General features: G+C 35.0%; 1 protein-coding gene across 1 annotated transcript in view; it reads left to right on the top strand.

Moving 5' to 3' along the window:
* Positions 1 to 25,795, top strand: part of HECTD2 (HECT domain E3 ubiquitin protein ligase 2) — a 37,515-nt gene extending 11,720 nt beyond the window's left edge. The window contains exons 4-21 of the mRNA XM_009980354.2: positions 1,282 to 1,384; positions 2,256 to 2,345; positions 2,947 to 3,011; positions 4,066 to 4,111; positions 5,189 to 5,298; positions 6,674 to 6,822; positions 8,329 to 8,452; positions 10,800 to 10,896; positions 11,802 to 11,909; positions 13,653 to 13,785; positions 17,452 to 17,540; positions 18,491 to 18,649; positions 19,104 to 19,178; positions 20,160 to 20,247; positions 20,504 to 20,610; positions 21,792 to 21,907; positions 22,497 to 22,640; positions 25,675 to 25,795. Coding sequence (XP_009978656.2) covers positions 1,282 to 1,384; positions 2,256 to 2,345; positions 2,947 to 3,011; positions 4,066 to 4,111; positions 5,189 to 5,298; positions 6,674 to 6,822; positions 8,329 to 8,452; positions 10,800 to 10,896; positions 11,802 to 11,909; positions 13,653 to 13,785; positions 17,452 to 17,540; positions 18,491 to 18,649; positions 19,104 to 19,178; positions 20,160 to 20,247; positions 20,504 to 20,610; positions 21,792 to 21,907; positions 22,497 to 22,640; positions 25,675 to 25,795 — 1,924 coding nt within the window. The remainder of the gene's footprint in view (positions 1 to 1,281; positions 1,385 to 2,255; positions 2,346 to 2,946; positions 3,012 to 4,065; positions 4,112 to 5,188; positions 5,299 to 6,673; positions 6,823 to 8,328; positions 8,453 to 10,799; positions 10,897 to 11,801; positions 11,910 to 13,652; positions 13,786 to 17,451; positions 17,541 to 18,490; positions 18,650 to 19,103; positions 19,179 to 20,159; positions 20,248 to 20,503; positions 20,611 to 21,791; positions 21,908 to 22,496; positions 22,641 to 25,674) is intronic.
* Positions 25,796 to 26,759: the final 964 nt, after the last annotated feature.

The raw sequence follows: 26,759 nt of genomic DNA, 5'->3' as shown, positions 1-26,759 counted from the left end.
GCATGAGGTAGGGGATTCTGCCTGCAGTGTGTGACTATATATTGGCAGAGTGTTTCTCTAGGGTGGATGTGCTCTTGGAGGGGTATTTACCAATTCATTGAAAATGCGACTTTTTTTTTTTTTAACCTTAACAGCCGCAGAGCAGGATTATGCTGCTGTAATACCATTGAGTGTATTACAGTAGGATAATCTTGGTCAGGAAATGGGGAGAAGTATTCCTAGGAAGAAGCCCGATTCTTCTATTTTTCAAACAGATGGGAAAAAAAAAAATCCATCACAGCTGCTGCAAGAGACGTATGAGCATATACTCTTCATTGCTCTTTTCCATGTTTGAAATTTTGTGTGTTCAGTGAAGAAAAGGAATGCTTTTTGATTAGTCAGTATGTGTGTTTGGTAGAAAAGGTAACAGATAGAGAATTTGACAAGAGGTGATCCTTTGTTGGTATTCAGATGATCTGAAGAGCTGAATTTTTTTCCATATTCACATTTTTGTTTGTACTGCTGCCTAATTATGTAATTATCAAGAATTTTATTTTTTCAAGTAAAGTATTAAAAAGACGTTAGCATGTTTGGTATGCCCCACTGGTAACTTTTTTTAAAATATCTGGTACAAAAAAGTTATCTGGGAGGGGAGCAAATTGGGATTTGTATCACCAGCATTGTAGATAGCTAAAATAAAATTCTGCGTCAAAGATTCGTTGTTTTTTTTTGTTGATGGATTTTTTCTTTTTTAAAAGTATGATATTGTACGAAACTTATACAGATACTTACTTTAAGGATCAATACTTAAAAGAACTTTAAGAGTAAATCCATAGATTTTGTTGTCCCCTTAAGGAACATGTACAGTCACATACAAACATTGAGTTTTATTTGGAAAATTTGAAGAGAAATTAAAATTTTGTACAAATTATAATGAATATGACTAGTTTAGGAGCCTGCATACTCAAATAAATCAGTCTCAGAAATTTTATTATGTCAGTGTATCTTCAGCGTAATTCTGTTCTGCTAATTATTTGTCTTAACGTACTGAACTGTGACACCGTGAATTAACATTTTGAATAGGAGACATTGCTCGGGTGTATCAAACACAAACTATGCTTTTGTTCTCTTGTAATACCATGATCTTAAAATGACAAGGAAGATGTTAGAAAGATACTAATATTTGTCTGTCTTCTAAGTGTTCTTAGTAAGGAAAGCTTAGAGTTACAGTGCAGTCTAAAGTCTAAGTGATTAGGAAGATTGAACCCTTATGTTAACAATATTTTAATGTATTCTTTCTAGGGATGATGTGGAAAAGGCTAAGTCATCAGGAGACTGGAAAGCTGTACATGATTTTTATTCTACAACTTTTGATTCTTTCCTGGAGATAAATGCTGCATTTAAGGTAGAAAATAATTCATAATACTATTTAGTACTCACAGTTCTTTGTGTCTTCAAAATGTTTACAGGAATATCAATTAAATGCTTGCAGCTAATTATTCAAGGCCACTAAGGATCATTTTGTCATGATCTCACCTGCCTTTGGCAAACAATCTGTTAATGCATTGATTTATTCATTCCAGTTTGGGCAACTATATTTTAAGTGTATGAAATTCGTTTTATGACACTAGGACTGTGTAGATACTTTCTACACAAACTACAGTTTTAAAACATGCAAGCTAATGCAGCTAATACGGAAGACCAGGCAAATCTGGAAACAGAAATTCTCTGTCCCTAAGAAAACACGTGATATGGGCTCAAGTAGTATAGCTGTTCTTGTGTTGTGGTGGTATACTCAGGTGTGTGAAAACTTTCTGAATTCGTACTAAATTAGTATTTTCTGCCTATTACAGAGTAAAACATGCTTATGATGTTTAATATCAACAGCAGGGCCTGAACTTGTGACTTTTAGTTACTTAACAAATATTGTATGCTTATGATTTTGTTGCTTTAGTATGATGATGGCTCAACAACAAAGATGAAAGATGAACATTTGATGTAATTCATTATTTGAAACTCTCTTACGTTTCTAAAATAGAACAACAAGGTAATGGTGTTACATGAATATTGCCAATGTGTAGGATTACTATTGTTTAGCTTCATCTTTCACATATTAATAAAAGCAACTTAGATTCTTATGATTTGATAAGGAAAAGAAATAGTTATATCTGTATCTGTTTTGTTTAAACTTCCTGTTAAACTTTTATTTTCTAAGATAGCTAAAATATTCAAAACATTTCAAAACCAAAATGCTTCATGTATTCTCTAACTTACAGAAAGATACCAATTCTCCATTTAATACCGTTGAGGACTCTGGAATCAATGCAAAATTTGTGAATGTTGTCTATGATGCCTTATTAAATACTGTAAGTAGAAGAAAAGAATTCATGTTTTCAAACATTCTAACAATTATTTCAGCAAAGAAATATGCTAAGAAGCAATTTATACCAAAAGTTTTTCTCAGATAGGCACAATTTCTGAAGAATCTCTCAAAACATACCTAAAGTGGTCCCATGAGAATTGCCATAGAATCATGAAAACTGCTCTGGTAAAAGAGGAGGAAATTTTTGCTACTAGTAATACAGTTTATACTGTAGTAGATCTCAAAGACTGCTTGCAAGATATGACATGACTATGGTAGGACACTGCATGGTGGGAAGTCAGGACAATGTGAGGATGGGGATAGCAATAAAGTAGGTAGTGTGCCTAGTAAACAGGATGGGAGTAATTTAGAAATTATATTTACATTTTTTAAGTTGTTTAAAGTGTTGAAAACCACCATTAACACAACTCCAGGCCTCAGCTAATAGTCTGTGAGGAAAGATACTTGGGAGCTTCACATCATAACACAAAGATTTCTTAGCTGTCTTGAATCACAAGGAAAACAAACTTGCTTGTTCATACAATATCTTGTATAGAATATGTATAATTACATCAGATATAATTTTTCCTCTCCTTTTTCCATAGCCTCAAGATGTTCAGAAGTCTGTCCTAAAGGGAATAATTAATGGTCTGCTACAAGAATGGAAAGGGTAATTATAAAAAATATTTGCATTAGTGCTGTGCCAGCACTTACAACTAATATACTTTTTGTCTTTATTGTTTTAGCCAAAGAAAGAAAATGTTCCGATACAACTTATTTAATGTGTAAGAACTTGTCTCCTTTTGGCAGACAAATCTACTGAAATATATCTTGAACTCCGTAAGCTGATATTGAACCTCTGAGAGGCAGCCCCAGCCCCAGCCATGCATTCCCCTACAAAATCTCAGTTGCTTGTTGCCAGGGCAATCTTTTGGGCGTCTGAACTGTGAGATGAATTAAGGAATTTGTCTAGAGTAAAACATATTCTCCCTGCCCACCCCTCAACAGCAATTGGGATGTTTTAACCTAGGGGATTCCTTGATCCAAAGTTTACTTCACAGTACCGTTCATGTGTGGCAACAGCATAGAAAAGGCAGTACAGGATGCAGAAAGCGACAGCCCAAAGGCAGGAGGTTTGGAGAAGACAACATTTTAGCAAGAAGTAATGGAAGTGGGAAGGCATAGTTTGATTCACAAAAAGGTATAGTAAGAGACAGCACCATGTTGTGACTCACCTATGACCCAGCCCTTGGCTTTTCCTTTCTCCACCTTATAATACCTTTTCTGTGCTGTTGCTGCATGTGTGTTAAGCAGATAAACAGCAAGAAGTACAGAGGCTGCAGTGGTAGAAGTGTATGGAGAATTCTGGCAGGAAATATCAAAGATGGCGCAAATGAACTCTTCTGTGGTGTCACCCAAGATAGACAACGGCATTAACTTCTTTCTTTGGAACACCTCTTACTCTTCAATTCTGACCTTTTTTTGCCTTCTCTCCTGTGTTATGCCACAAAAGACAGGTGCTAAAATAGCCTACTGCCTTTAGAGAGTACTCAGAACCTTTCAGTGTCCTTTTCAGTTTCTGAGAGCAGTGAAGATTCTTAAACATGGTATTCTACATATATTGGCAAAGCAAAGTTAAATCGTAGGGTGCATGATTTCATGACTCTTAATGTGTGTGTATGATGTATGCATATTGTTCTGCTTATTATTTCATTCATTCACAGGCCACGAACAAAAGATGATCTTAGAGCATACTGTATACTTTTACAGGTAAGAAAAATACAGTATTTCTATTTAAGTATATGTCAACTTATAATCTATAAACCAGTATACTGTGCAAACAAGATACTTCCCATTTAATTTCCTGTTATAAGAATGTATTAAAATATGGAAGAAGTGTAGAATGTGCATGATGGGAATGGGAGCTTAATGGAAAATAGTTGATGGGGTAAGGTTGCATAGATTAAAACTCTGAACTAACAGTTAGACATGTAATTGTTTCCTATCATTTTCTGGGTTGAAAGAACAAATGTTTTAGCAGGTTATTTGTTCTTATTTCTTCCTTGTTCCCAGATTTGCTTTATTGGTCTAATGTAACTGGTCTTTCCAGAAAGTTTCAGTGTATGCACTTTTTTATGTTGCAATAACTTTCTCCAGTGTTATGTTTTATCCATCAGACTCTTTCTAGTCTATCTGACTGGCTACGTTGTCTGATTTCTGTCTGTGTTAACCTTTGATACTATAGTTGATTTGCATTTGTAGCAAATTTCTCCTTTAAATTTTGCCACTGTAGATAACGCCTCTCCACGCAAGGAGAGGTTTCTGCTGTTATTTGAGAAGATCAGATGGTAATTAAATTTTTTGAGACAATAGTTTTATCCTCTGGGGTGGTATGCTAGCTGTGAATTATAAGGAATATATCCTGCTGAAAAGTGGGAATGTGTGAACTCAGATGTAAGAGGGAAAATAAGTTTGGATTGATGTGCAGGAAGAAAGGAGCTGTGAGAATCCTTATTACTGAGATGGAAAGCATATCACTCAAAGGAGTGTAATGTATATTCTACACAGTAAATGATAATCCAGAAAAATATATTGAGTATTGCCTTTATTACCTGTGGGCTTTCTTTTGAAACAAAAAAAACCCATACTTTTACAATATAGAAGTATTTTTATTTGACTAGAAGTTGCGAATAATTTTTTTTCATAGCTTTACCACTGTGTCAGCAATTTTGTGAATTCCTTTCCTGCGTAATTGTATTGGCAACAACAAACATAAGAAAAAATCCTAATGACTTTTTTCCCTTTATGCAGTTTATTAACCTAACACATTTCTTTAATCTTTTTCAGAATCCTCAATTTAGTAACACTTCTACTTATGTCATCTATGCTCACTTGCTAAGACAGATAGCAGCCTTAACAGAAGCTGACCATCATTTCCTAGTGCACTGGTCTAAAAAGTAAAAAAAATAAAAAAATAAAATTAAAAATTCCATTTTTAGGATTACATTTGTTACTGTATTTCCATTGATGTTGACTGTTCTGTAAATTATATGAAAGATAATTTGATTGACTGAAGTTGTTTTTGTTGTTTTCAAAGTATATTTGGACATAGTCCACTAAGTGATACTGATTTATAGATGCAAACTGTATATAATGTACAAAAATGAATATCTTCATGCAAAAAAAGCCTGAACTGCAAAATAACATACGTAAGCTAATTTTCCATAACACATGCAAAGTAAATTATGTATGTAAATTTTCAAAATATATGTTTAAATGGTATTATTAGTATAAGCATATTTATGATCTTTAAATAAATTATCTTGCATAATTTGTAAAAGATACTGTAACTTTACTGTATTTTATGAAAGCCACAAATGAAATTGAGTCCCTGCTTCTTAGTGTAATAGAGGTGATGAGTGTAGTTAGTGCATTAGATTTTTAATCAATTGAAATAACTCTAATAGCACCTCATTAATAAAGTCATATGGGGGTAACTGCCCAAAAGAGAGACTTTTAAGTTGGTATCCAGGTTGCCTTCCTTGTAATGACTGTACCAAAAGTTCAGTCTGGGGTTAAAAAAAAAAAGCTTGAATGGCCATATTCACAGTTCTTTTATCTCCTAGGGAATCCGTTAATAAAGGATTTTCTTCTCTGCAAGGATGGAAATTATATTTCCCTCCCCCTTATCCTGTAATATGTCTAGATTTGGTTAAAATTGTGGTAATATATGACTTCATTTGAATCTGTCTTTACAAATAAGGTTTACCCTCTTGGTTAAGGATGCAATAGGCATATTGACGTTTTTATTCTTAAAACATGTATTAGAAATCTAAACCATTAAAATAAGATAGCTCTTATTTAGAAAAGGAGGCTTTAATATATCTGCACATATATGTGTATTGTGATATTATGGAAGTGGTGCAGCACATAATTTAAAATGTGCACTTGTCGCAAGTGTATGAAGTACTTTCCACTCTATTCAATAGGGCTAAGTATCTCTCAATAAAAAATTCAGAATTCCTCAGTTCAGACTGTGAAATAGCTAAGAATTTTTGTTTTCTTTTTGTTTACTAAAAGTCAAGAATAAGTAATTACTCTATTGCTTTTTTTTTTTAATCACAGACATTAAAAAGCATAGTTAGGGGTGCACTGAAGAGCATTGCTGTGTGCCAATATTTAAAATCATGCTTCTTCAAACTTTACATTTTGAGTTTTGTTTTTATGTGTAGGACAGAAGCATTATTTAAAAAAAATAATGTTGAAATCTGATAATATGAACTCTAGTGTGAACAGTGATCAGATAAGATAACTATAGCATGTTTGGTTTAGGATTTCACAGAAGAGGTTCAAGCAGCTGGTGGACAGGTTACTGCAATTTATTTCTTTACGCCTGTTTCCTGCAAAACCTGAAGAGTTCCCACCTATGGTGAAATGTACCTGGTGGATTCCATCAGCAACCAAAGTCCTGGCTTTATTTAGTAGGTATTTTTCTTGAACTGTGTGTGTATATATATATATATATACACACACACATATGGGGGGGATAGTTTATACCTCTCCTCTTTTGGAGGAGCCTGGCAATGATAGTGGCACAGTACGAACTACAATAAAATGCCCAAAAATAACGAGCAACAAGAAACATCTTCTATTGGCAAGTCTTCGTACTTGGTTTCCAGTAGAGGATAATTGCTATGCATCATTTCCTGTAACAACCACTGAAGATCATGCAAACAACAATCCACAGAAGTAACTGATGGTTAAGATTTCCCTTAGATTTATAAAAGAGACTGTTTTAAATGTGTAATTGCCAGAAATTCTTCTGTAACTGGCTTACCTCTACAGAAGTATTTAGCGTCTAAGAGAAGTTAGGAAATGCATATGCCTCTTAAGTCCAAAACGACAGCTTGAAAGAAGTAAATCCTGTCCAGTTCAACACAGAGTACAGCAAATTTGACCATTGCAAATGCAAACTTCTCCCTACACTCATACACAATAACTTAGTGATTAGAGAATTTACTATGGAAATGGAAGGCTTAAGATCAGTCCTGTTTACTTGAGGGATAAAAACCCATTCTCCTCTCTAGGAGAAAATGAAAACAACAAATGAAAATTAAGATTGAAATGAGGATGTTTTCATTTTGCTGTCAACTTAAAACTTTTACTTATGAGCATTGTGCACAGCCCTGCCTGTCCAGAGCGACAGTTTAGACACGTAAGCTCAACTGTATCTAAAACCAAGACATGTATTGTCTAATCATCTATGAGAGTTTCTTATTCCTTAATTCTGGGAAAAGGGATATTTGGTAATTCAAAATACACTACTTTCTGTCTGACAGATCAAAAGTAAATTATTTTAAGTGCAAATAGAGAAAACTCATTAGCTGTTTGACATTATATAAATGTTACATAATAAGAGGCACCTTAAATGGGAATTGGTTGTCTTCGTTTGATCAAGTACTTAGTTTTTCTGCTAGTGAGTCTAGATGGTGTGGTAGTTACCTGAGGAAATAGATGTATCTTTACATACTATGTTTTGTACCCCTCCCAGCCCATCCCTTTTGCAAATGGGCATCAAACTCAAACAGATAATTAACTGGAAAGCATGTAAATGTTATATCTGTAGCTATGTTTGAAATTAAATGAAGATGTTTTAAGAAATCCATCTATCAAACTGCTTTTCATTGATTTCAGCAGAACATGGCATTCTTTATCCATGAAACCTTCCCTTAGTGTATGGCATTAAGTGGACTAGAGTCCAATTTTATTATAAATGGGCTGAACTAGGATTTACTATTTTCTACAGCAATTAATATGATGTCATATGGTGTTACGTTGTAGTATAATCCTGTAGCTAAGACTGAGATAAAATGATTAGTAGCTTATTTGGCTTGAAGTTTCTGAGGTCACTGATACTCAGAATGCCTAGAAAACAGATGTGCCAAATCCAGGCAGTATTTTAAGAGACTTTTGCGTTTTCATTGTAGATGCTGCAAATAGTCTGATCAGTCCTCCTATTATTTCATACACGGATTTCTATAATTCTACACTTGATCATATTGATCTTATGGAAGAATATCATAACTGGCAATGTTATGGAAATTCTCACAGGTAAGAGAAGGTTGTTTCTTCTTAAGTAGTACTTCAGAGCCCTGTATCTACACTGTGTGTATCTGTCTTGTATATCGTCTGTATATAGTGTGTGTATATATGGTATACATACCCTTTGTGTATATATAGCCACATTAAATACTGTATTTTGTTGGAAAAACAGTATAGCTGCTACTTGCTATCCTTGCTACTGCATGGATGTAAGATGACTGTAATAAATCTCATTCTCCCTTTGCAAACTGGAGAAAAGATGTAAAATATAGATTATAATGATATGAATTTATTATTTATTGGCATAGACTTCTAATTGTGTCATACTGCAAACATATTTTAACTTCCAATACGTTCATAGACAGTGATATTGTGTGCATACTTACCACTTAATGAGGAAAATTTATCTAATTACCTGTATATATGTGACTCTGATCATATTTGTTCCAGTGAAATCAATTGTGCTGTTTCTGTGACATGAACATAATCATACAAGTTAAATCTCTACAGACTGAAAGCTTACAAAGTTATTTCTCTTCTTGTGAGTGGCAGCCAGCCGTATGATTTAGAACCATATACAGAAACAGGCATTTCATCTTTCTGCTAAAGTTTAAAATCTTATTAACGTTTTCTTAATAAAAACGTTCTTTTGTGTAGCTGTATTTTTCAGCATATCAGTATGTATCACTCAGTCTTTACAGCTTGAATCACAAGATCAATTAAAATTTCCCCATGTTTCAAGACTTTTCAGTAAACTCATTTAAGACAACAGCCATCCAAAGGTAGCTTTTTGTTTATTGCATGTGCAGTTTTCCTTTCCTTTTGCAGCCATTGAGGAAAACTTGGAGAGCATAATTTGCTCCACCAAAGCAGGTATTTTAGTTTAGGTTTCTATCTGATTCCTGATATTCTGCTTGAGAAGGAAGAAGAAAACCAAAAAAAACCCAACCAAGCAAACAAAAAAAACAACCCCAAACACCAAACCCCATGACATATAATAGCAATAAATGTATGATAGGCTTTGTATGGTCTTAGTCAAAGCACTGGAATCTGAATACTGCTGAGCTTCAAAAAAATATTTTTTTTCCATTAGCACCGTCTGGCTGTTTTGGCACCCACATCCAAACTTATAAAAGGGCTGTGAGATTTCTACCTGCTCCAGTTCTTTTCGGTTAGCTGGTACACTGGGAATTCACTATGTATCAAAACAAAGTTTAACTGATAGATAATTTTTGGAGTAGCTGAAGTGCAGACTAGCTATATTATTCTTAAAGTAAATTTAATTCTTTTACTTTGTTACAACCACACTTTTTTCCAGTTTTACATGTTCTAACTCTGTGTTGTTCCACTGGAAAAACAAACAAACAAAAAACTACCAACCACACACCAAAAAAATCACTATCAAGACTATATACTTAGTTCTAAGAAGGCTAAATATGAGCAAGTCCTTTACTTTCCATATTAAATATTTTGAAATATGTAATTCTTTGAACTAAGTCAACACTCCTTGATTAAACATTTTGGATTAGAATTTCCAGGAGACCAAGTGAGAATATTTTTCCTCATTTTTCTTTCTTTCCTGAAGACATTAGAATTCAGAGCTTCTCACAGACAGGATTCAGGGTGCACATGCAGTCTTGACTGAAGATGCACACGTAGAGTCTGAAGCTCTGGGTATTTCAATATGAACGTCTGCTCGGTGACGCATGAGCTAAATCAACAAAAAACTTAACAAAATAACCAGTAACAAAAAAAAATCTTTTACCTTGATTTCTGAAGTTTTTCGGAATTATTTTTACTATTTGATTGCAGTGGAATGTTGCTGTGATCTAATATTTTAGAAGTCCTAAACACTTGTAAGCCCGGGTTAAATCTAAAGGACCTATGGAAAATCAGTTCCTTTGAAAATCAATTCTGCAGCAAACAAGCCAAACCAGAAATATTTCTCCTCTCTACTTAAGAATGCTCCACTGATAGCTGTTTTTCTTGTATTTAATAAGAAGGCATTATCATTGTCTTTAAGTCAGTGTAGAAATTAAAATCTGATATTTAAAGCAGAAGATGACTGCTTTTTATTACATCTATTGATAATGATAAAAAAAGAGCTTTCTTGGGGATAGGTATTATTACTAATTAAAATTTCTAGTAGTATTCGCAAATAACAGTTTGTTCTACTGCATTGAGTGTCTATCTATACAACACAAAAAACACAGCAGCTATTTGCAAATTACTGTCAGTGGAGGGAAGGTAGTTACTGAACGAAAATGCAGAGATTCATTCCTGTATTCTTAAGAAGAAAATAATATACTAGATGCTAAAAAGGAAATATTTTTATCTTCTTATCTCTTGCTGTTAGGTTTTCTTTCTGTCAATACCCATTCATTATTTCTATAGCGGCAAAAAAAGTCATTATTCAAAGGGACTCAGAACAACAGATGATAAGTATTGCACGGGTAAGTCATTTAATGATATAAATGTTTTTGTCTCATCCATTGGTATTTTAAAAGTTTTTGTTAGATCGATATTACATACAGCCTTTCATCACAACTTCTAGTATTCCAGACTACCCTGAAAAACAACCGGAGCCATTTTCCTATTACTAGTCTACAAATGCCCATTCTGGATTCTCTCCATGTTTTTTATTTTAATATGCCTAGTTTCAGGATGCTTATAAATACCAGTGTTGTGGAGAAAGAGTTACAGTAACATTATTTTTTTTCTTTATTGAGAAACCAGCAAAATTTGCTAGCATCTTAAATTAACAAGATAATTAAGGATGAAAAATTGCATGAGAATTTTGAACTGTTTCCTGTTTTATTCTGTGAAGATATGTTGCCATGAAGACCAAGATGCAACTGTATGTTCACAAGTCACAGAAGAGGTACTACTTCTAGGTGATCTCTTCTGTTTTGAAAGAGGCATTGTCTGCCTCCTTCAGTGATAATTTTCTTCAGGTGCTAGGTGATACTGGTTTCCTTGGTGCTCAATGTGGCAGCACCACCAGCACCTATCCATTCCTGTCTTGCTGGATGTGTCTTCTGAATAGCTAAGTAAAGCACAAGCCAGTCTCCAGAATCTTATAGGTATGTTTTTAACCATTTGCGGAGTTTAAAAGGTTGCTGCACAATTGCCACCTTCTTGATAAACTTCCTGATAAGTTAGTTCGAATATGGTGTAAATGCTATCTGCAGCAGAAAAGAAATTGCTCTCTGTCTCCTAGAAGATAGTGAAGCAGCCATCATATTAGGGGAATGTCTTTAATGCAACACACTAAGGACTTTTTACATTTAACAAGTGTGGCATTTTGGTTTTTAAATGGAAATACTGCATGTATGATGCTTCTTTTTCATTCAAATAGCAAAGCCTTGTGGATAAAGTCTCTCGCAGACAGAAACCTGACATGAATATGTTGTTCCTAAATGTGAAAGTGAGGAGGACGCACCTTGTTAGTGATTCACTTGATGAGGTAACAAAAATTGTAATTAAATCATGTGTTGCTGCAGAATAGCTATTGCACTTAGATTTCAGTTTGATAAGTCATATTTAAATCTTTCTGCACTAAGAGGTTGGGAGTGTAACCATATCATACTAAATAAAAAGAATTGAATTACTGTCACAATAGCAGTGCTGCAGGATGGATTGGGTTAGATGTTCTGAACTTTATTTTCCGTCATCATAGTGCTCCGTAGCTAAGCCCATAAACACGTTTGCGTGCCATGTAGTATGTACTTGTGTTTGCAATTTTTGTCTTAAGAATATAATGCATAATTATCAGGTTATGTAGGACTTGGTTCCATGATAGGAGCATGAATAGTAAGTGACTAATGACTAATGAGTTTGTTCTGTTCTAATTCTTGGAATATTTTTATTCTTCTTCACTAAGTTCTCTATCCTGTAAGAATTATTTTAGGCTTTCTTTTATTAAATTCTTATCTTAATTTTAACTAATTCCTCATATTCTTGAACATAATTTTTCCTTTTTTAGAAATGAAACATATGTTTCCATTGAAGTAGGCAATTCTTCAGTATCCATTGAACTTTGCTAATGAACATTGTTTAATGAAATCTAGTTTCCTACACTTTTTCAACATTAGAAACAGCTTGATGATATTGGAAAAATAAGTCCAAGTGATGAAAACAAGATCAAACACATTTTGATTACTCATGTTTAGAAAACATAAGTTTAAACTTTTTTTTTCCTAGATTAAAGCCTATCTATTTTGGCCTTCTTTTCTAAGATAGAAGAAATATGAGTGATAATAACTGCTTTTGCTCGGGCATTGTAGGGTTTTTTTTTTACCACACTGAAATAACTAAGAACAGCTTCAAGAGTTCTGACAGCCAAAATATTCTCCTATTTATTCCGGATGTTTTCTTCTGCCCATATCACTTCAGCTAATAAATACTTTGTGTCAATAGTGGAAATGCCTATAGTTATAAAATTCACGCAACAGGAATTTACTTGAGCAGCTAAAAACATAGAAATTATTTTATCACATGCATCCTCCTGACTAGTTTAAACACTTTCTTTGAAGCTGGCTAGTAATTAATGATTTAAAGAAAAATTGTATAGATATTAGATCTGAATGATCACTGCTAATTCTGAAAAGCTATAATCTAATTCTCTGCAGGTCTTTTGCATACCTGGATGAAATGCTGACTCTTAGGAAAAAGGAATGAAAAGAGCTTGTTACCGTTGTCTAAAAAAAAACGTTTACAAAACAGTGATACTTGCTGGCAGGTATCTTATGCTGAAAAGAACAGTGTCCAAATATTGAAAGTTTCAGCTACCTCCTTATTTCTAAATATCTCCAAAGAATGTCCAATTTTATTTTTTTAATCTGTCATTTTTTCCTGACACAATGTCATTTGTGTAGGTAAAAAATTATATAAGTCCAAACTATTCCAGACAGACTCAATTCATTGTATCTAGTAACTTAAGTCTGTTTGCATGCCACCTAACTTCTTTTCAAGCTGGAGAGTGGCACCATGTGCAAGGTAGTTAATGATGTCAAGTAGTCAGGAGCATCTTGCTTCTGCAGGTCAATCATTGTTTTAATATAGTTTCGACCTGTTATTAGGAGATTGTGCAAATTACTTGTTTAAACAAAGTTAAGAGCAGTGGAGACAGAGGTGTGTTCTCTATGGCTAGAGGTAGTGATAATATGTTAAATCTTTGTTTTCTTATTCCCTACCTGTTTTGCAATAGCTAGCAAGGAAGAGAGCAGATTTGAAAAAGAAGTTGAAAGTCACATTTGTAGGGGAAGCTGGTCTTGATATGGGTGGCCTGACAAAAGAATGGTTTCTTCTTCTGATTCGCCAGATCTTTCACCCGGATTATGGTGAGTCCTCATATGTTCTTAAGTACAATGTGAAAATTTGTCAATTTTAAATTATCAAAACAGTGATGGATAGGAATTCTTCATTAATCCAATATTAGGCAGACCAGTTAGTAACATAAAAACAAAAGCAGGCAAGTTGGAATTGTATATAGATGAGAAGTTTTGCCATAGAGGAAGGTGGAAGAAAGTGGGAAGTATTTGAAGAGCTTTGAAGATCTTGGCTTTTGACAAGGAGTTTCAAGCATTGCTGAAACACTGAGATTTTTCATCAGTGTTATGGCAAAATTAGAGGGTGAACAAATCTCTGATCAATAGAAAGGTTTAGAATTAAAATAACGCAGCTTTTTAAGACTTTAGTCATGCTAAACCTCATTTCAGAAACTGGAGGCTCAAGGTTATGGTTTGTTAGTATCCCTAGACTAGTGAGCATATTGGATACAAAGCAGGAGGATTCAAGAGTAGATTTTCCTTAAAGTTCTTCCTCTGATGTATCTGTGTTGTTACAGTCTTTCCAACTCTATCCAGAGACAGGATCTTGATTTACCTCTGGCAGATGGGAGAAGGCCATCAACTATTTCATGGAGTAGGACAAGCATAATTTAAATGTATTATAACCCAAATGGAGTGGGGCCTTTGAAAGGGTTGTTTTCCATTTCTCTGAGTGGAAAACTCATGAGAGTTTTCTATGAGTGTTAGTAAACTGCTAGACCTGCTAACAAGCTAAGAATAAGCCTAAGCTATGCAAGCCATTGAAATACTGACACTTGTCTGCCCTTGGGAATTTTCTAGAATTCACAGAAGTATATGTGTGAATTTGTATATTTGGATTTGAGAATAAGTTTCTTCCGTTTAGCTCAATATGTTGTTTGGTTGTGACTGGAATATGGTATTCCTGTTCCAAAATAGGAAGAGATATATTAGAATAGAATTAGATGGTTTAGATTCGAGTGGAGATAGGCCAGATGTATTTGTTTGTCACTTGTCATCCTTTGCCTCTTTCTTCTAATGCTACATATTCTGGTTTTTCACTGCCCTCAGCTGTCTTCATATTGCTAGTTTAGAGAATTTTCCTGGTTTTTGTAAGTAGCTACAGTTGGATGCTGTTACTGTGCTCATTTCTGGCAAACTGCTGACTCTGGCCTCCAGTGTATCAATGGTTTCCATTTGCACTGATAGTGTCTGCAAGTTCTAGCACTATTTCTGTGATTAGTACAGGGAGAGATTAGTTTTTACTTGAATCTTTGTCATCATATGTTTGTTTCGAGTATCTCTGTTGCCAGTATTCTTAAAGTGGTCTGAGATGCTCTCAGGAGAGAAAGGTGCTTCAGTCAGGTGTAGAGACAGTATAGGCAGATGTGAGACTGAATGAAATAGCCTGTCTCTGCTGTTAGCAGGACGTGTGAGCCCATAATGATATTTGCAGGCCCAAGGGGGAAAAAGAGGAAGATTTATTTTGAGTAAATAGGAGGTTGGAAGACATGAATAAGCATTCATAAACAAGCAGTTCAATTTACTTATTTTATATTGCTGTAGATTGATCTGGGTAGGTTTTTTCCTCCACTCTAATATTTCTCAAATGAGTCAGCTTTTCTCAGCTGCATGTTGGATACATTACTGCTGTTATAATGGGTTAAAATGTTCCCAAGCTGGCTCTTAAATTAGAAGCATTCCAGGGACTTCAGCCTAACACCTGATAGTTGTTGGTAGAATGAAAGAGTTTGTCTGTTTTTGCCTGGAAGTGTTCATGTCAGTTAAATGTGTGGTCCTCTTGCTTATAGGACTCCTTCTAAAAGTCCAGAGTTTTAAGTCATAAATATGTCCTCAAATCTGCTATAGCCCTTTTTCTAGTAAAAAGGGCTCTGTGTGGAGAGATGACACTTGATGATAACAACCCTAATCGGAAACAATTTATCCTGGAGAAAGTATTCAGTAACTTTGACAGTTCTGTTAGTAGAAATGTGTTGTCAGCAGAGCTTTTTAACTGATGAGTTTGGAAACATTCAAAACTAATTTTTTTTTTTTTTCACCAGCTCTGGCAGGCTTCCTTGCTTCAAAGTGTAAATTCTTTCATTGATATGTCTATCAGTCAAGTGTGGGAGGAGTTTAGAAATGTTCTTGTCCCTTGGAAAGGGATTGTATACTCTGCTGTCTTTAATGTTTAAGTTGCAAATAATTTATGTCAGAAGCTTGGAAGGAAAAACACAGGAAAACATCACTGTTATTTCCTTTTCTAGGTTAGCTCATCATGCAGATTTAACACCTGAAATTAAAGAACTCCCAATTAACTCAGTTGTCTGACCTCCTATGTGTGGTACAATGATTTCTTCATCACAGTACAGACAATAAATGAGATTTGAGACCTATTTTGTTCCAGCATTACTGCCATCTTTCAGTATGTGAATCTTGCTTTGCCTTACATGCAATTCTTCTGTTGTTTCTGATAAAGGCACTGTCTAAACATTTTGTGATGAGCACCTTTTTGAGCTAAAGTTCAAAAGATAAAGTTAGATTGTTCAGGAGAGTAGAGGGGAAAAATATGAAGGCAGAGTTTTGCCTGTAAATTTTAATGAAAACTAGATGTCCCTGAGACATCAGTTGGATTTTTATTCTTTTTTTTTAATCCAAAGGAGTTTGATTTTTCTTTTAAATATTATTTTTCCCCAACTTCATGTTCAAACACACATGCAGTGGGCTACTGCATACAAGATGTCCTTAGAACTATTCAGTGCTTTGGTTTGTACACTGACTGTGGAAACAATAATAAACTGTTGGCCCATCCAATCCCAACAAATTAAAACGAGTCATCGTGTTTTATCCAATTTACTTCTGCATTGCTGTAATTAATTTCACTGTTAGTGCACACTTAAGTAGAGAATGTAAGTGTCTTGCTTCTCTGAGCAATACTTGCTAGGCATCTTAAAGCTGTTATGTGGTTTCATTATGTAGATTTTTACTTTCTATCACTCTTTGAAACAGAACAGTCCATATCTGATTCAAATACCAGTCAAACTAGTCTATAGGCAAGATTTCAGTAGGATCTAGTTTGTCACTTAGTCCCAGTGAATAGCTTCTTTAGAGTATTCATGTTTTGGGTTTTTTTTAACTTCTCTGATACAATTTTTTGGCAGAAAATATGAAACATACCCCTTTGCTAGTGTGTGTATAAGATAAGCCTTTTACAGCTTTCTGTTCTAAGAAGGTAAAGCTTATGGTATTGTATCATGGGATTCATGCCAACATTTTTAAAGACAGTAATCTGCTATTGACCCAGGAAGTGAGGAAGAAATGGGTTTATATTGCAGGAAGAAAATTTTTGGTTAGAAAATTAACATTCTGCCTGTATAGATCATGAGGTACAGTGAAGAAACAGATTGCACAGAGCTAGCGCAGAATATCCATGACTGGAGGCACTGAGAAACGCATTGCACCAGCACCCAACAGGGCTGGTGGGCTTGAGCCTGCTTTGGGCTTGGCACTGCCCTTGGTGGTCCTTGCCCACGCAGCTGCAGGCTCCTGCTGTGGGTGGGAAGGTGGGGCTGAGGACAAGTGTGGAGGTCGGAGTGCTCCTGGGAGCGCTTTTGAGGGTGCAGATGTGGGAAAGCCGAGGTTTTGTGAGACTTTTTAATGAAGCTCAGGCTTTGTAAAGCCACTGTTCCCGTTCTGCAGGCATGTTCACCTACCACAAGGACTCGCACTGCCATTGGTTCAGCAGCTTTAAGTGCGACAACTATTCTGAATTCCGATTGGTTGGAGCTGTATCCTTTTATGCCCACTAGCCGGTGCTACACGAACAGCCCTTCCATGAGTGGGTGCGGGGATGAAGTAAGGTGCCGAATAAAGCTCGTTCAGGCGTTGTATGGTCAAGTGTGTTCCGTTTTATGTGTCTAAAAAGCACGTCAGTCAAGCAAGTGAAACAAAAATAGGAAGAAAGTGGTGGTATGTGGGTATGTGGTACATTTTACAGTCAGAAAATACTAGAATTAAGATTAAACAAGCAACTTCTTTGTGTAAAGTTTATTTCCTAAGTTTTCTGTTGTGCTCGTTTATGAAGTCCTCAGACAAATGATTAATGATAATACATGCTTATAACTCCGCTAAGATGAGATGATGATGTCCCCATTTTACTGATTGCAATTGGGCGAGATGATCGTTGCAGGTCTCTTCCAACAGAACTATTCTATTCTAGTGAGAAGCTGAATCGTGAACTGGATTCTTCTAATTTTTGGTATCATTTCAAATTTGTTTCACAAGATACACTTAAATATGCTAGCTGATGAGTTGTAGTGCCAATGCAGGTTTGTCTTTATGCTTTTAGATTTATTTTAAAGAAAAATTGCTATATTGAGCTCTCTCTAGAGTTGTTGGATTAAAAATATATATCTAAAGTTCTCTTTATAAACTTTTTTCCTAACAACGCTTTGTAACAATTTATTCTAGAAGTGCTTGTATAGAATATTATGATGACGATTCTCAAGTGTTCTGTCAGTATGCATCATTTGACCATTTTAACTACGACTTAGTTGCAATATGAAACTGCATTTAAAATCGTTAGTCCAAAAAAATTAAATAATTTCCATTCCATCTGTTTGTTTAGCATGCATTACAGTATGCAGAGTAAAATCTTAAAATGTTTTTCCCAAGTTACTTAAAATACTAACTATAATAAGGATGTATGAGGTTTGCCCTTAACATTTGACTTGTATAGCTTATGGGACTTGCTGTATATAACAGCATCACCTTGGATATTCGTTTCCCACCTTGCTGTTACAAGAAATTACTGAGTCCTCCCATCGTTCCCTGCGATCATAACACACTTGTAGGCATCTGTGATGTCCTGTTAGATGACCTGTTTCAGATTATGCCTGTAAGTCTTACATTTTTTAAGAGGCTAAATTACTGATTTAAAACCTGTTTTATTTATATTTAGTGTTTGAATTGTGAACTGTTTGAAGACAGTTTTTTTAGCACAAGATGATAGTGTCTCTCTTCTGTTGAAAGCAGAAATTCTCCAAGTTTTCTAGCATAGCAGAATCTTTGTTTATCTACTTTGAAGTTAGAATACCAAAATTTGATATAAGCATTCTAGACACATTTTCTGTAGTAAAAAGAAAAATGTAACAGTTTATACTGAAATAAAAAAAATATATATGTGTACGCACACATATTAATTAAGTAGTGAGTTTTTCTTTGTGTACACATTTTGAATACACAGCTTTTTCCACGATACTTTGTGTATAAAGTAATGGTTCTGGCACATCCGTGCGAAGTACATCACTTAGTTTTGTAGATTTACTAAAGAGTTTTTATTCATATTGTAGGAACTGGCCCATGGACTAAGTGAACTTCTATCCTATGAAGGCAATGTTGAAGAAGATTTTTACTCAACCTTTCAGGTCATTAAATACGCAATCATAAGTGATTCTTAAGGTCTTTGAGTAATTTTTACAGATGTTTCTGTAATGGAGTGGCCTACTGTGTGATTACTGATTGTTTGGAATACAACTGCATGGGCATTAAAGCTTGCTTCAAGAACCAGTCTAGTCCTAGTGCCTTGGGGCATACAGAGGCTGGCTGCATTACAGGGCTTTAAGATGTTGTCCCCTTCCAGGGAAGGTGGATCTGAGTGTGGGCTGCCAGGGTCACATGGCCAGCTGCTGGTGTGTTTCCAGCTCTTTGCTTGTTCTGACACCATCACCTTGAAATCAGTGACCTAGTTTGTGGAATTTGGCTGCAAAACAGCTCCTTTTCTGTCTAACCCAGATGCTAGTCAAACCTTACTCTAGTTGTTTTATACACTTTGTCCAGGAAATCTCACTTGAATAGTTCAATACCTTGTTCAAGTTTTGCCTGACATGTATGTCTAACTGCTACTTCAATCTAGAAAACCTTTTTCGTTTATTCATTGTTTTAGAACACATACTAGTTAGTAAAATTTCATGCTGGTTTATGGACGTGTATTGGACTAGTACTGACCTTTTCTCTTCCTCAGCTTTGAATTACATTATTGTCAGACCATATGAGAATTTTTGTAAAGTGGGTACTTTTGAGTTCCTAGGTGAGCTACAGTGGAACAAATACCTTCTTAATTATAGTTGACGCTTTTGTATAAAAAACTCTGTGGCTCAAGAGCCTGCAGGTCAGTTTGATATGCCACTGTGCAACAGGGTCAATTTTTCTACTTTGAATACCAATTTCTTGAGCAATTTGTTGAAAATTGTAATATTTAACTTTTAAAAACCCCACAACCCTCAGAATTACAGCATGTGCTCAAGAGAGAGACAGGGGAAATACATGAAATAATAAATACAAGCTTTGTAATTGGTGAGTATATGAATATATTTTCAGTACTGACCATGGTTCCTCTTTTTCTCCAGGTTTTTCAGGAAGAATTTGGTGTTATAAAATCTTACAACTTAAAGCCAAATGGAGATAAAATTCCAGTCACAAATCAAAATAGGAAAGGTACTTCAATACATATTAACTACACATATTTGGCAGATTTAAATTTGTCCTTTTTTTCCATCTTATAAGCCTGGGTTTTCTTTAACCAAGTGTGAAAATGAAATTGTTGTAGTCCTTTCTGATATGCCTACCAATTTAATACTATCTAAAATGAACTGCATTCATTTTTCTTAATTCGGTACAATTTGAGAGAGCACAGCAAATGATTATTTAAAATTATTATGATGTAACAAAATAAAATGTTTTTCTTTTTTAGAATATGTGCAGCTTTATGTTGATTTTCTTCTCAACAAATCAATCTACAAACAATTTGCAGCTTTCTATTATGGATTTCATAGTGTCTGTGCTTCATATGCATTACTGGTAAGAATAAAATGAAACACAACACTTCTTTTCAAATATGTGACAATGACTTATCTAAATTAAACAAATTATGCTGGGTGATTTTAGGATTTGTGAAGAATCTTGATTAATCAATGTAGTTGATAAATCCAACATAAGCAGATAATCATCTGTTCTCTGTAGTGTTCCCTTGAAACAGATAAATAAAGCTCCACAAATTAGGTTTCTCAGTATGCATTCACAAACACTTCACAGGCTCTCGTGTGAACCTTTACAAGGATTCTCTGTATTCCCTACAGTTATAAGCAGGAGAGCAACTATGTCTGCGTGCTCTTGAGTGACTCCTCTGAAAACGCTTATTACTTTTTGCAGGAAGAACACTCAGTGAGGTTGAGATTAAACATTCTTCCGTATTCGGTCCCATTTGGCAGTTGGAATGTCTTTTGTAATTTACATCATCCCTTGTTCAGTAAGAAGAGAAAGAGGAGGCAATTACAATTTGCATGAGATTTTCTTTATTCCTGTGAAGTTAGCCAAGTGTGACACAACTGCAGCAAAGTGTCACGTGCCTAACTGCAGGGAAGGTTCTGGAAGGAGAATGAAAATCCATTGAAATGCTATTACATACTTTCATGTAATTTAATGATGTTATAGTAAATGAAGAAGTAGGTTCTGCATGTGTAAGTTTAGTGATTGTTAAATGTGGTTTGTTGTTAAGTGTATTTGCTTTGCACAGCAGTACGTACAACTAAGGGTCAAGTTCTGTCAGCCACTGCTATTCATCGACCTACATTGAGACTTTTTGGTGTAAATGGAAGTTGTAACCAAAACTGAGATCAAGACCCTCCCTCTGAATTCCATACATACAAACTTAATTTTCTGCCTGACCCATTTGTAATTTAATCATATGACAAGCAAGTCAGTATAATAAATGTTAGAATGAAAAGAAGTGAGGAACAAGAGTACGTTAAAATATGATGCTGTTCAATAATTTTCTTTTTACTATACACAGTAGTAACAGATTCTTCAAAATACTGAGGAATTATTTTTTCTAGAAAACAGTACGTATCTAAGTTATAAACTTGTACTGAATGATATCCTGTTAAATTTTTCTTTTGTATTATAGAAAAATTAATCTGAATCTAGTAGCATCATTTCTCATCTTTAAAAAAATTAAATATTCTCTACTTAATTTCTGGCAGCTACTTCGTCCAGAGGAGGTTGAAATTCTTGTCTGTGGCAGTCCTGAACTGGATATGTCTGCCTTACAGCGAAGTACCCAATATGAGGGCTACCAAAAAAATGATCTTACTATACGGTAGGCTTAATTTTTTTCATTCTAATTACTGAGTTCAAAAACATCATAGAATGGTAGACTGTTGAGAATAATCTCTTCAAGGATAATCAGAGAATGACTGAAGTTTTAAAAACCTATTTCCAAATAAGACAAAGAAACTATTAAATGATTTGTAAGTTAAGAGTAAGATTCTTAATGGCATAATGTGTTGCGGAATACCTTGAAGAGGTTATGATCAGATTGAAATGGAGATAGTTTAAAAAGAGTAGCTTCAAATGCTGCGTAGTGAAATCTGAGTATTTTTATTATCCAATCTTTACATTTATATTAGTGAGTAGAAGGCATTTATATTTTTATAGAAAAGTGGGTTTGGGCATCATTTGACAAGACATCATTCCAGAATTCATAAAACATCGTACATGTCAAGTCCTTAAGAATTTATTTAACCTTGCACATTAAGATACTACTGATGTCCTATATATTACATGAATTAAGTTCTCAGTAAGTTACATTCGTCATATAGCATTTGCGGTTGTATTATTGTCCTTGTACTGTTTTGGTATGATATTGCAACTTACACAATTTTCTTCTCCCTCTGCTGTGAACATAGATACTTTTGGGATGTAGTACTGGGATTTTCTCTTGACCTTCAAAAGAAGCTGTTACACTTTGCTACAGGAAGTGATAGAGTACCTGTGGGAGGAATGGCTGATTTGAATTTCAAGATTTCAAAGAGTGAAACGTCCACTAATTGGTAAGTAGTTTTCTAGATTTTTTTAAGTTTTTTGTTAAATTACTTTCTGAGAGCCCTTACTGCTCTTGAATGTCTTTTTAAACAAGAATAAACTAATGTATAAGGAAGAAACTGCATAGACTCCTTTAATTTGTATTCAAAATATGATAGCCATTTATTGCTTGCATAAATTTTGCAGGTAACCATCTAATACAAAATTGATTCTCCAGTCAATGTTTACATTTAAGGCCAGGAATTCTTTATTCATAGAGATTCTTAACATGTTTTCAATTCAAATAAATTGTTTTACTGTTCCTAACATGACAGCTGAGCTAATGAATATATACTGTGAATTACCATGAATTTTTCTGGGTTCGTTGAATCCGTCATTATGCATATCTGCCCCTGCAGTTGCAGAAAATGCTTTCATTCTTTTGTGATGGTCTAAATAGGAATTTTAACATGTATGGCTGAGATGATGTACCATTCCTTTAGGGTCTCTGGTGAGTAAGTATATGTCTGATACAGAGGTTGCTCAGAAGAAATAGGAACAAAGCAGCCTTGTAATTTCATTACAAAGGTTAAATTGTTCATGCCAAGTTCTTATGTTTTTCGTAGTGTTTTATATGTATTGAATTGATTTGAGAAATTCCACATGCTTTCCAGATAGTATTTTCCTTCTCAAGATTGGAGAAAGTCTGTTTAAATGATTTGGAAAGCTCTATAGAAAAGCTTACTGCTCTGAAGCTCACTGCTAAGCAGTAATTGCTGCTAAGCAGTAATTACTGGCTTTACCTAGATTTCTCAGACATTTAAGGTAATCAAAATACTTAAATGGAACTGTATTTCTAAAGTCAAAATTTTATTGTTTTTTTTTGTGGAGAGCTGAATTAAATACATAAACAAAGTAAATTTTGGTTTTGTTTTTAAATTTAGTTTATCTCATTACTGTGGTATTTCTAATGCTTTATTCAATAAGCTAATAACAGGTTCCAGTAACATGTTAAAGGAACACAAGGATCTGAGGAAAAATGAAGAAAAATCAGTCAACATTGAATCTCTGTTTAAGTTCATTCTCCTCTAAATTGTTCTTTTTCTTAAAAATGGGAAAATGTGTTTTGAAATAGTGTGCACTTCAAAATTATGTAGGTCTGTGTTTTGCAAGATAATTGTTGCAGTCGGACTGCCTGCACAGGGGTGAATGTAGACATGTTGGCATTGCATTGCTCAGACAATAGGATCAAAGAATATAGATTCATAGATTCATAGATTTCTAGGTTGGAAAAGACCTTAGAGATCATCGAGTCCAACCGTCCCTAATCTCCATTAAACTATATCTCTAAGTAGATCATCCACCCTATTCTTAAACACATCCAGGGATGGGGACTCAACCACCTCCCTGGGCAGCCTATTCCAGTGGCTGACAACCCTTTCAGAGAAGAAATACTTCCTAACATCCAACCTGAATCTGCCCTGACTAACCTTATACCCATTTCCTCTTGTTCTATCACCCATCACTAATGTAAAGAGCCCTTCCCCCACCTCCCCACCATCTTTTCTCAAGTATTTGTAGGCTGTAATCAGGTCTCCCCTCAGCCTCCTCTTCTCCAGGCTAAACAGCCCCAACTCCCTCAGCCGCTCCTCATAAGTTTTATTTTCCAGCCCCTTGACCAGTTTAGTCGCCCTTCTTTGGACTCGCTCCAGGAGCTCAATATCTCTCTTAAAGCGAGGGGCCCAAAACTGGACACAATATTCCAGGTGCGGCCTCACCAGTGCCGAGTACAGGGGCAGGATCACTTCCCTATTCCTGCTGGTCACACTATTCTTGATACACGCCAGTATCCCATTGGCCTTTTTGGCCACATATAGTAGCAATAAGAATTGCCAAATTAATATCCAGTTTCCCAGCTTTCCAAATTCTGAAGCACATGACTCTAGGCTGATCAACAGACCTTTGCTTGCTTGTTTAAAGGGTGGGCAGAGGGAAGTAGGCTGGGTTTCCAGATCTGGGGGATTCCACCCCCTTTCAAGAACATTCGCTGATGACTGACTACCAATCTGCTGCCATTCAAAAGACCCTTCAGTGAAAACAGAACTAGAGAGCTTTTGAGTTACATACTAAAATTAAACTTTTAAGCGTCCAAGTTTTAGAAATTTTTCAGTGTGTTGGGTTAATTCCAAATGTCCGGTTGAGCTTCAGCTCATTGTCTTTCTCTCTCTCCCCAAGTAATCAGTTGTAAGACAAGTCTCTGTCCTCAGTGCTGTCCTGCATGTCACTTAAGAATATGAAGGGCAAAAAGATCCTGTAGCTTCTTATTGCTTGAGGCTATGAGGCAGGATGTTAGTGGCATCTCATACTGATGACGAAACAAATGTTTCTGCTACTAGAGAACGGTTCTCATCAGACTATTCCATTGTAATGAGGAGTAGAGTTTCCAGTGTTTCAGCTGGACAACCCTAAGAGGTATCTGCAATATGTATTAAAACTCAGCTCTCTGAAGAAATTAGCAACTGAAAGTGCGGGTATGGCTAAGACCAAAATTTGTGAACTGTTGTTTTTCCAGGGCTTCAGTCAGCTCCTCAGGGCTCTGCACTGAGGCCTGTGTCTGAAAGGATGCATTTTACCAGGCTGAACTTTGAGTTCTGTATCCTGACAGTAACTGTGGTTCATCTAGGTATCTCTGTACCTACTGCAGCACCCACCTTCTTTCTTCGTGTTGTGGATTCTGATTACACCCAGAATTTGTATTTAGAGAAGTCATGTGGTACCTAGAGTTTCTGTAACCTGGAAGGAGATGTTTCCGACTTCACAAAAAAAGAAAGATGGGGAGGGAGTTGCAGGCAAACAAATTCACCTGAGGTGCATATGACCAACACTGGTGTTATTTGTTTTCAACAGAACTTGAATCAACAACATGAGAATAAATGTTCCTTTTACAGAGTTTCTTATTTAAGTAACGTTTAACTGAAAGTCTGTAGACAGTTGGCAGTGTTCTGCTTCAATTGTATTATTATTAAATGTGTTTTGTTGGTTTGGTTTTTTTAATTATTTTAGGTTACCCGTGGCTCATACCTGCTTCAACCAGCTTTGTCTCCCTCCTTACAAGAACAAGAAGGAACTGAAGCAAAAGTTGATCATTGGAATTTCAAATGCAGAGGGTTTTGGTCTAGAATAAAATGAAATACTGCAAGAACAGCATTTTTATGTAGCATTCACTCTCTTCTAATTGTGCCTTTAAGCTTTTTGTTGTTATGTCTCTTGATACTGTGCCAGTCTTACCCAGATTAGGTTTCTTTTTTTTTTAATTTAATATGAAGTGTATGTTTTTTCCTGAATGGCAATACATTTACTGCTTGCTTTGTCACAGACAGTAGCTTTCTTCATACAAAAAGCTAGTCTATTTGATAACTGAAACCCAACTAAGACTATTTCTAAGTTACAGTTTGTTTCCATTTTTTCTTAATAGCACTTTATCATTAATCATAATTCCTTTACATCACAGGTATCCCACTGGGAGATAATACAGAGAATATTTCTTTATTAGCTAATCTCAGTGGTAGAATGTTTTCAATTAACATGAATAATAGAAAAAAATATAACATACAGCATGTAGCCATATTTTCACAAAGGCAAATAGGAATTTTAGTCTTTATAAAATGTATGCAGTTTTAATATTCTGATTTTCATTCTCAATGAAACAGGCTGTCTAAGAAGCATGTAAATAACTGCCTGTGAATAAATAGGGTTTTGATAGTGCCATTTACTGCTAAAAATTTATTTTTTATGAATAAGAGGTTTTAGATGTTCTATATTCAGCTTTTACACTTGGCTATACAAGAGTGTTAAAAGGTACTTTTTTCAGCTTGAGGGGATTCAAGTTCAAACTACAGGTGTTAAGCAACTTGTATGTTCATTCTTTGACAGCAAACTAACCAGATCTACTGTAGCGTCTTAGTAAATAAAACTAGATATTTAAAATAAATTTCACATATGGTGAAATATTTCAGGAAAATAATTAAATCCACAACACATGGAAAAGTGATACACTATATCATGCTATCATTTTTTTCAGTAACTTTGTTGAAAGTCTTAAGTAAGCTGTGACTAAAGTGAATACAATAAGATTTCAGAAGAATATT

The sequence above is a fragment of the Tauraco erythrolophus genome, chromosome 9, assembly GCF_009769465.1.
Source record: "Tauraco erythrolophus isolate bTauEry1 chromosome 9, bTauEry1.pri, whole genome shotgun sequence".
In the NCBI taxonomy this organism is placed as follows: Eukaryota; Metazoa; Chordata; class Aves; order Musophagiformes; family Musophagidae; genus Tauraco; species Tauraco erythrolophus.
The sequence above is the reverse complement of the archived record's forward strand: the minus strand, read 5'-3'. Positions and strand labels throughout refer to the sequence as shown.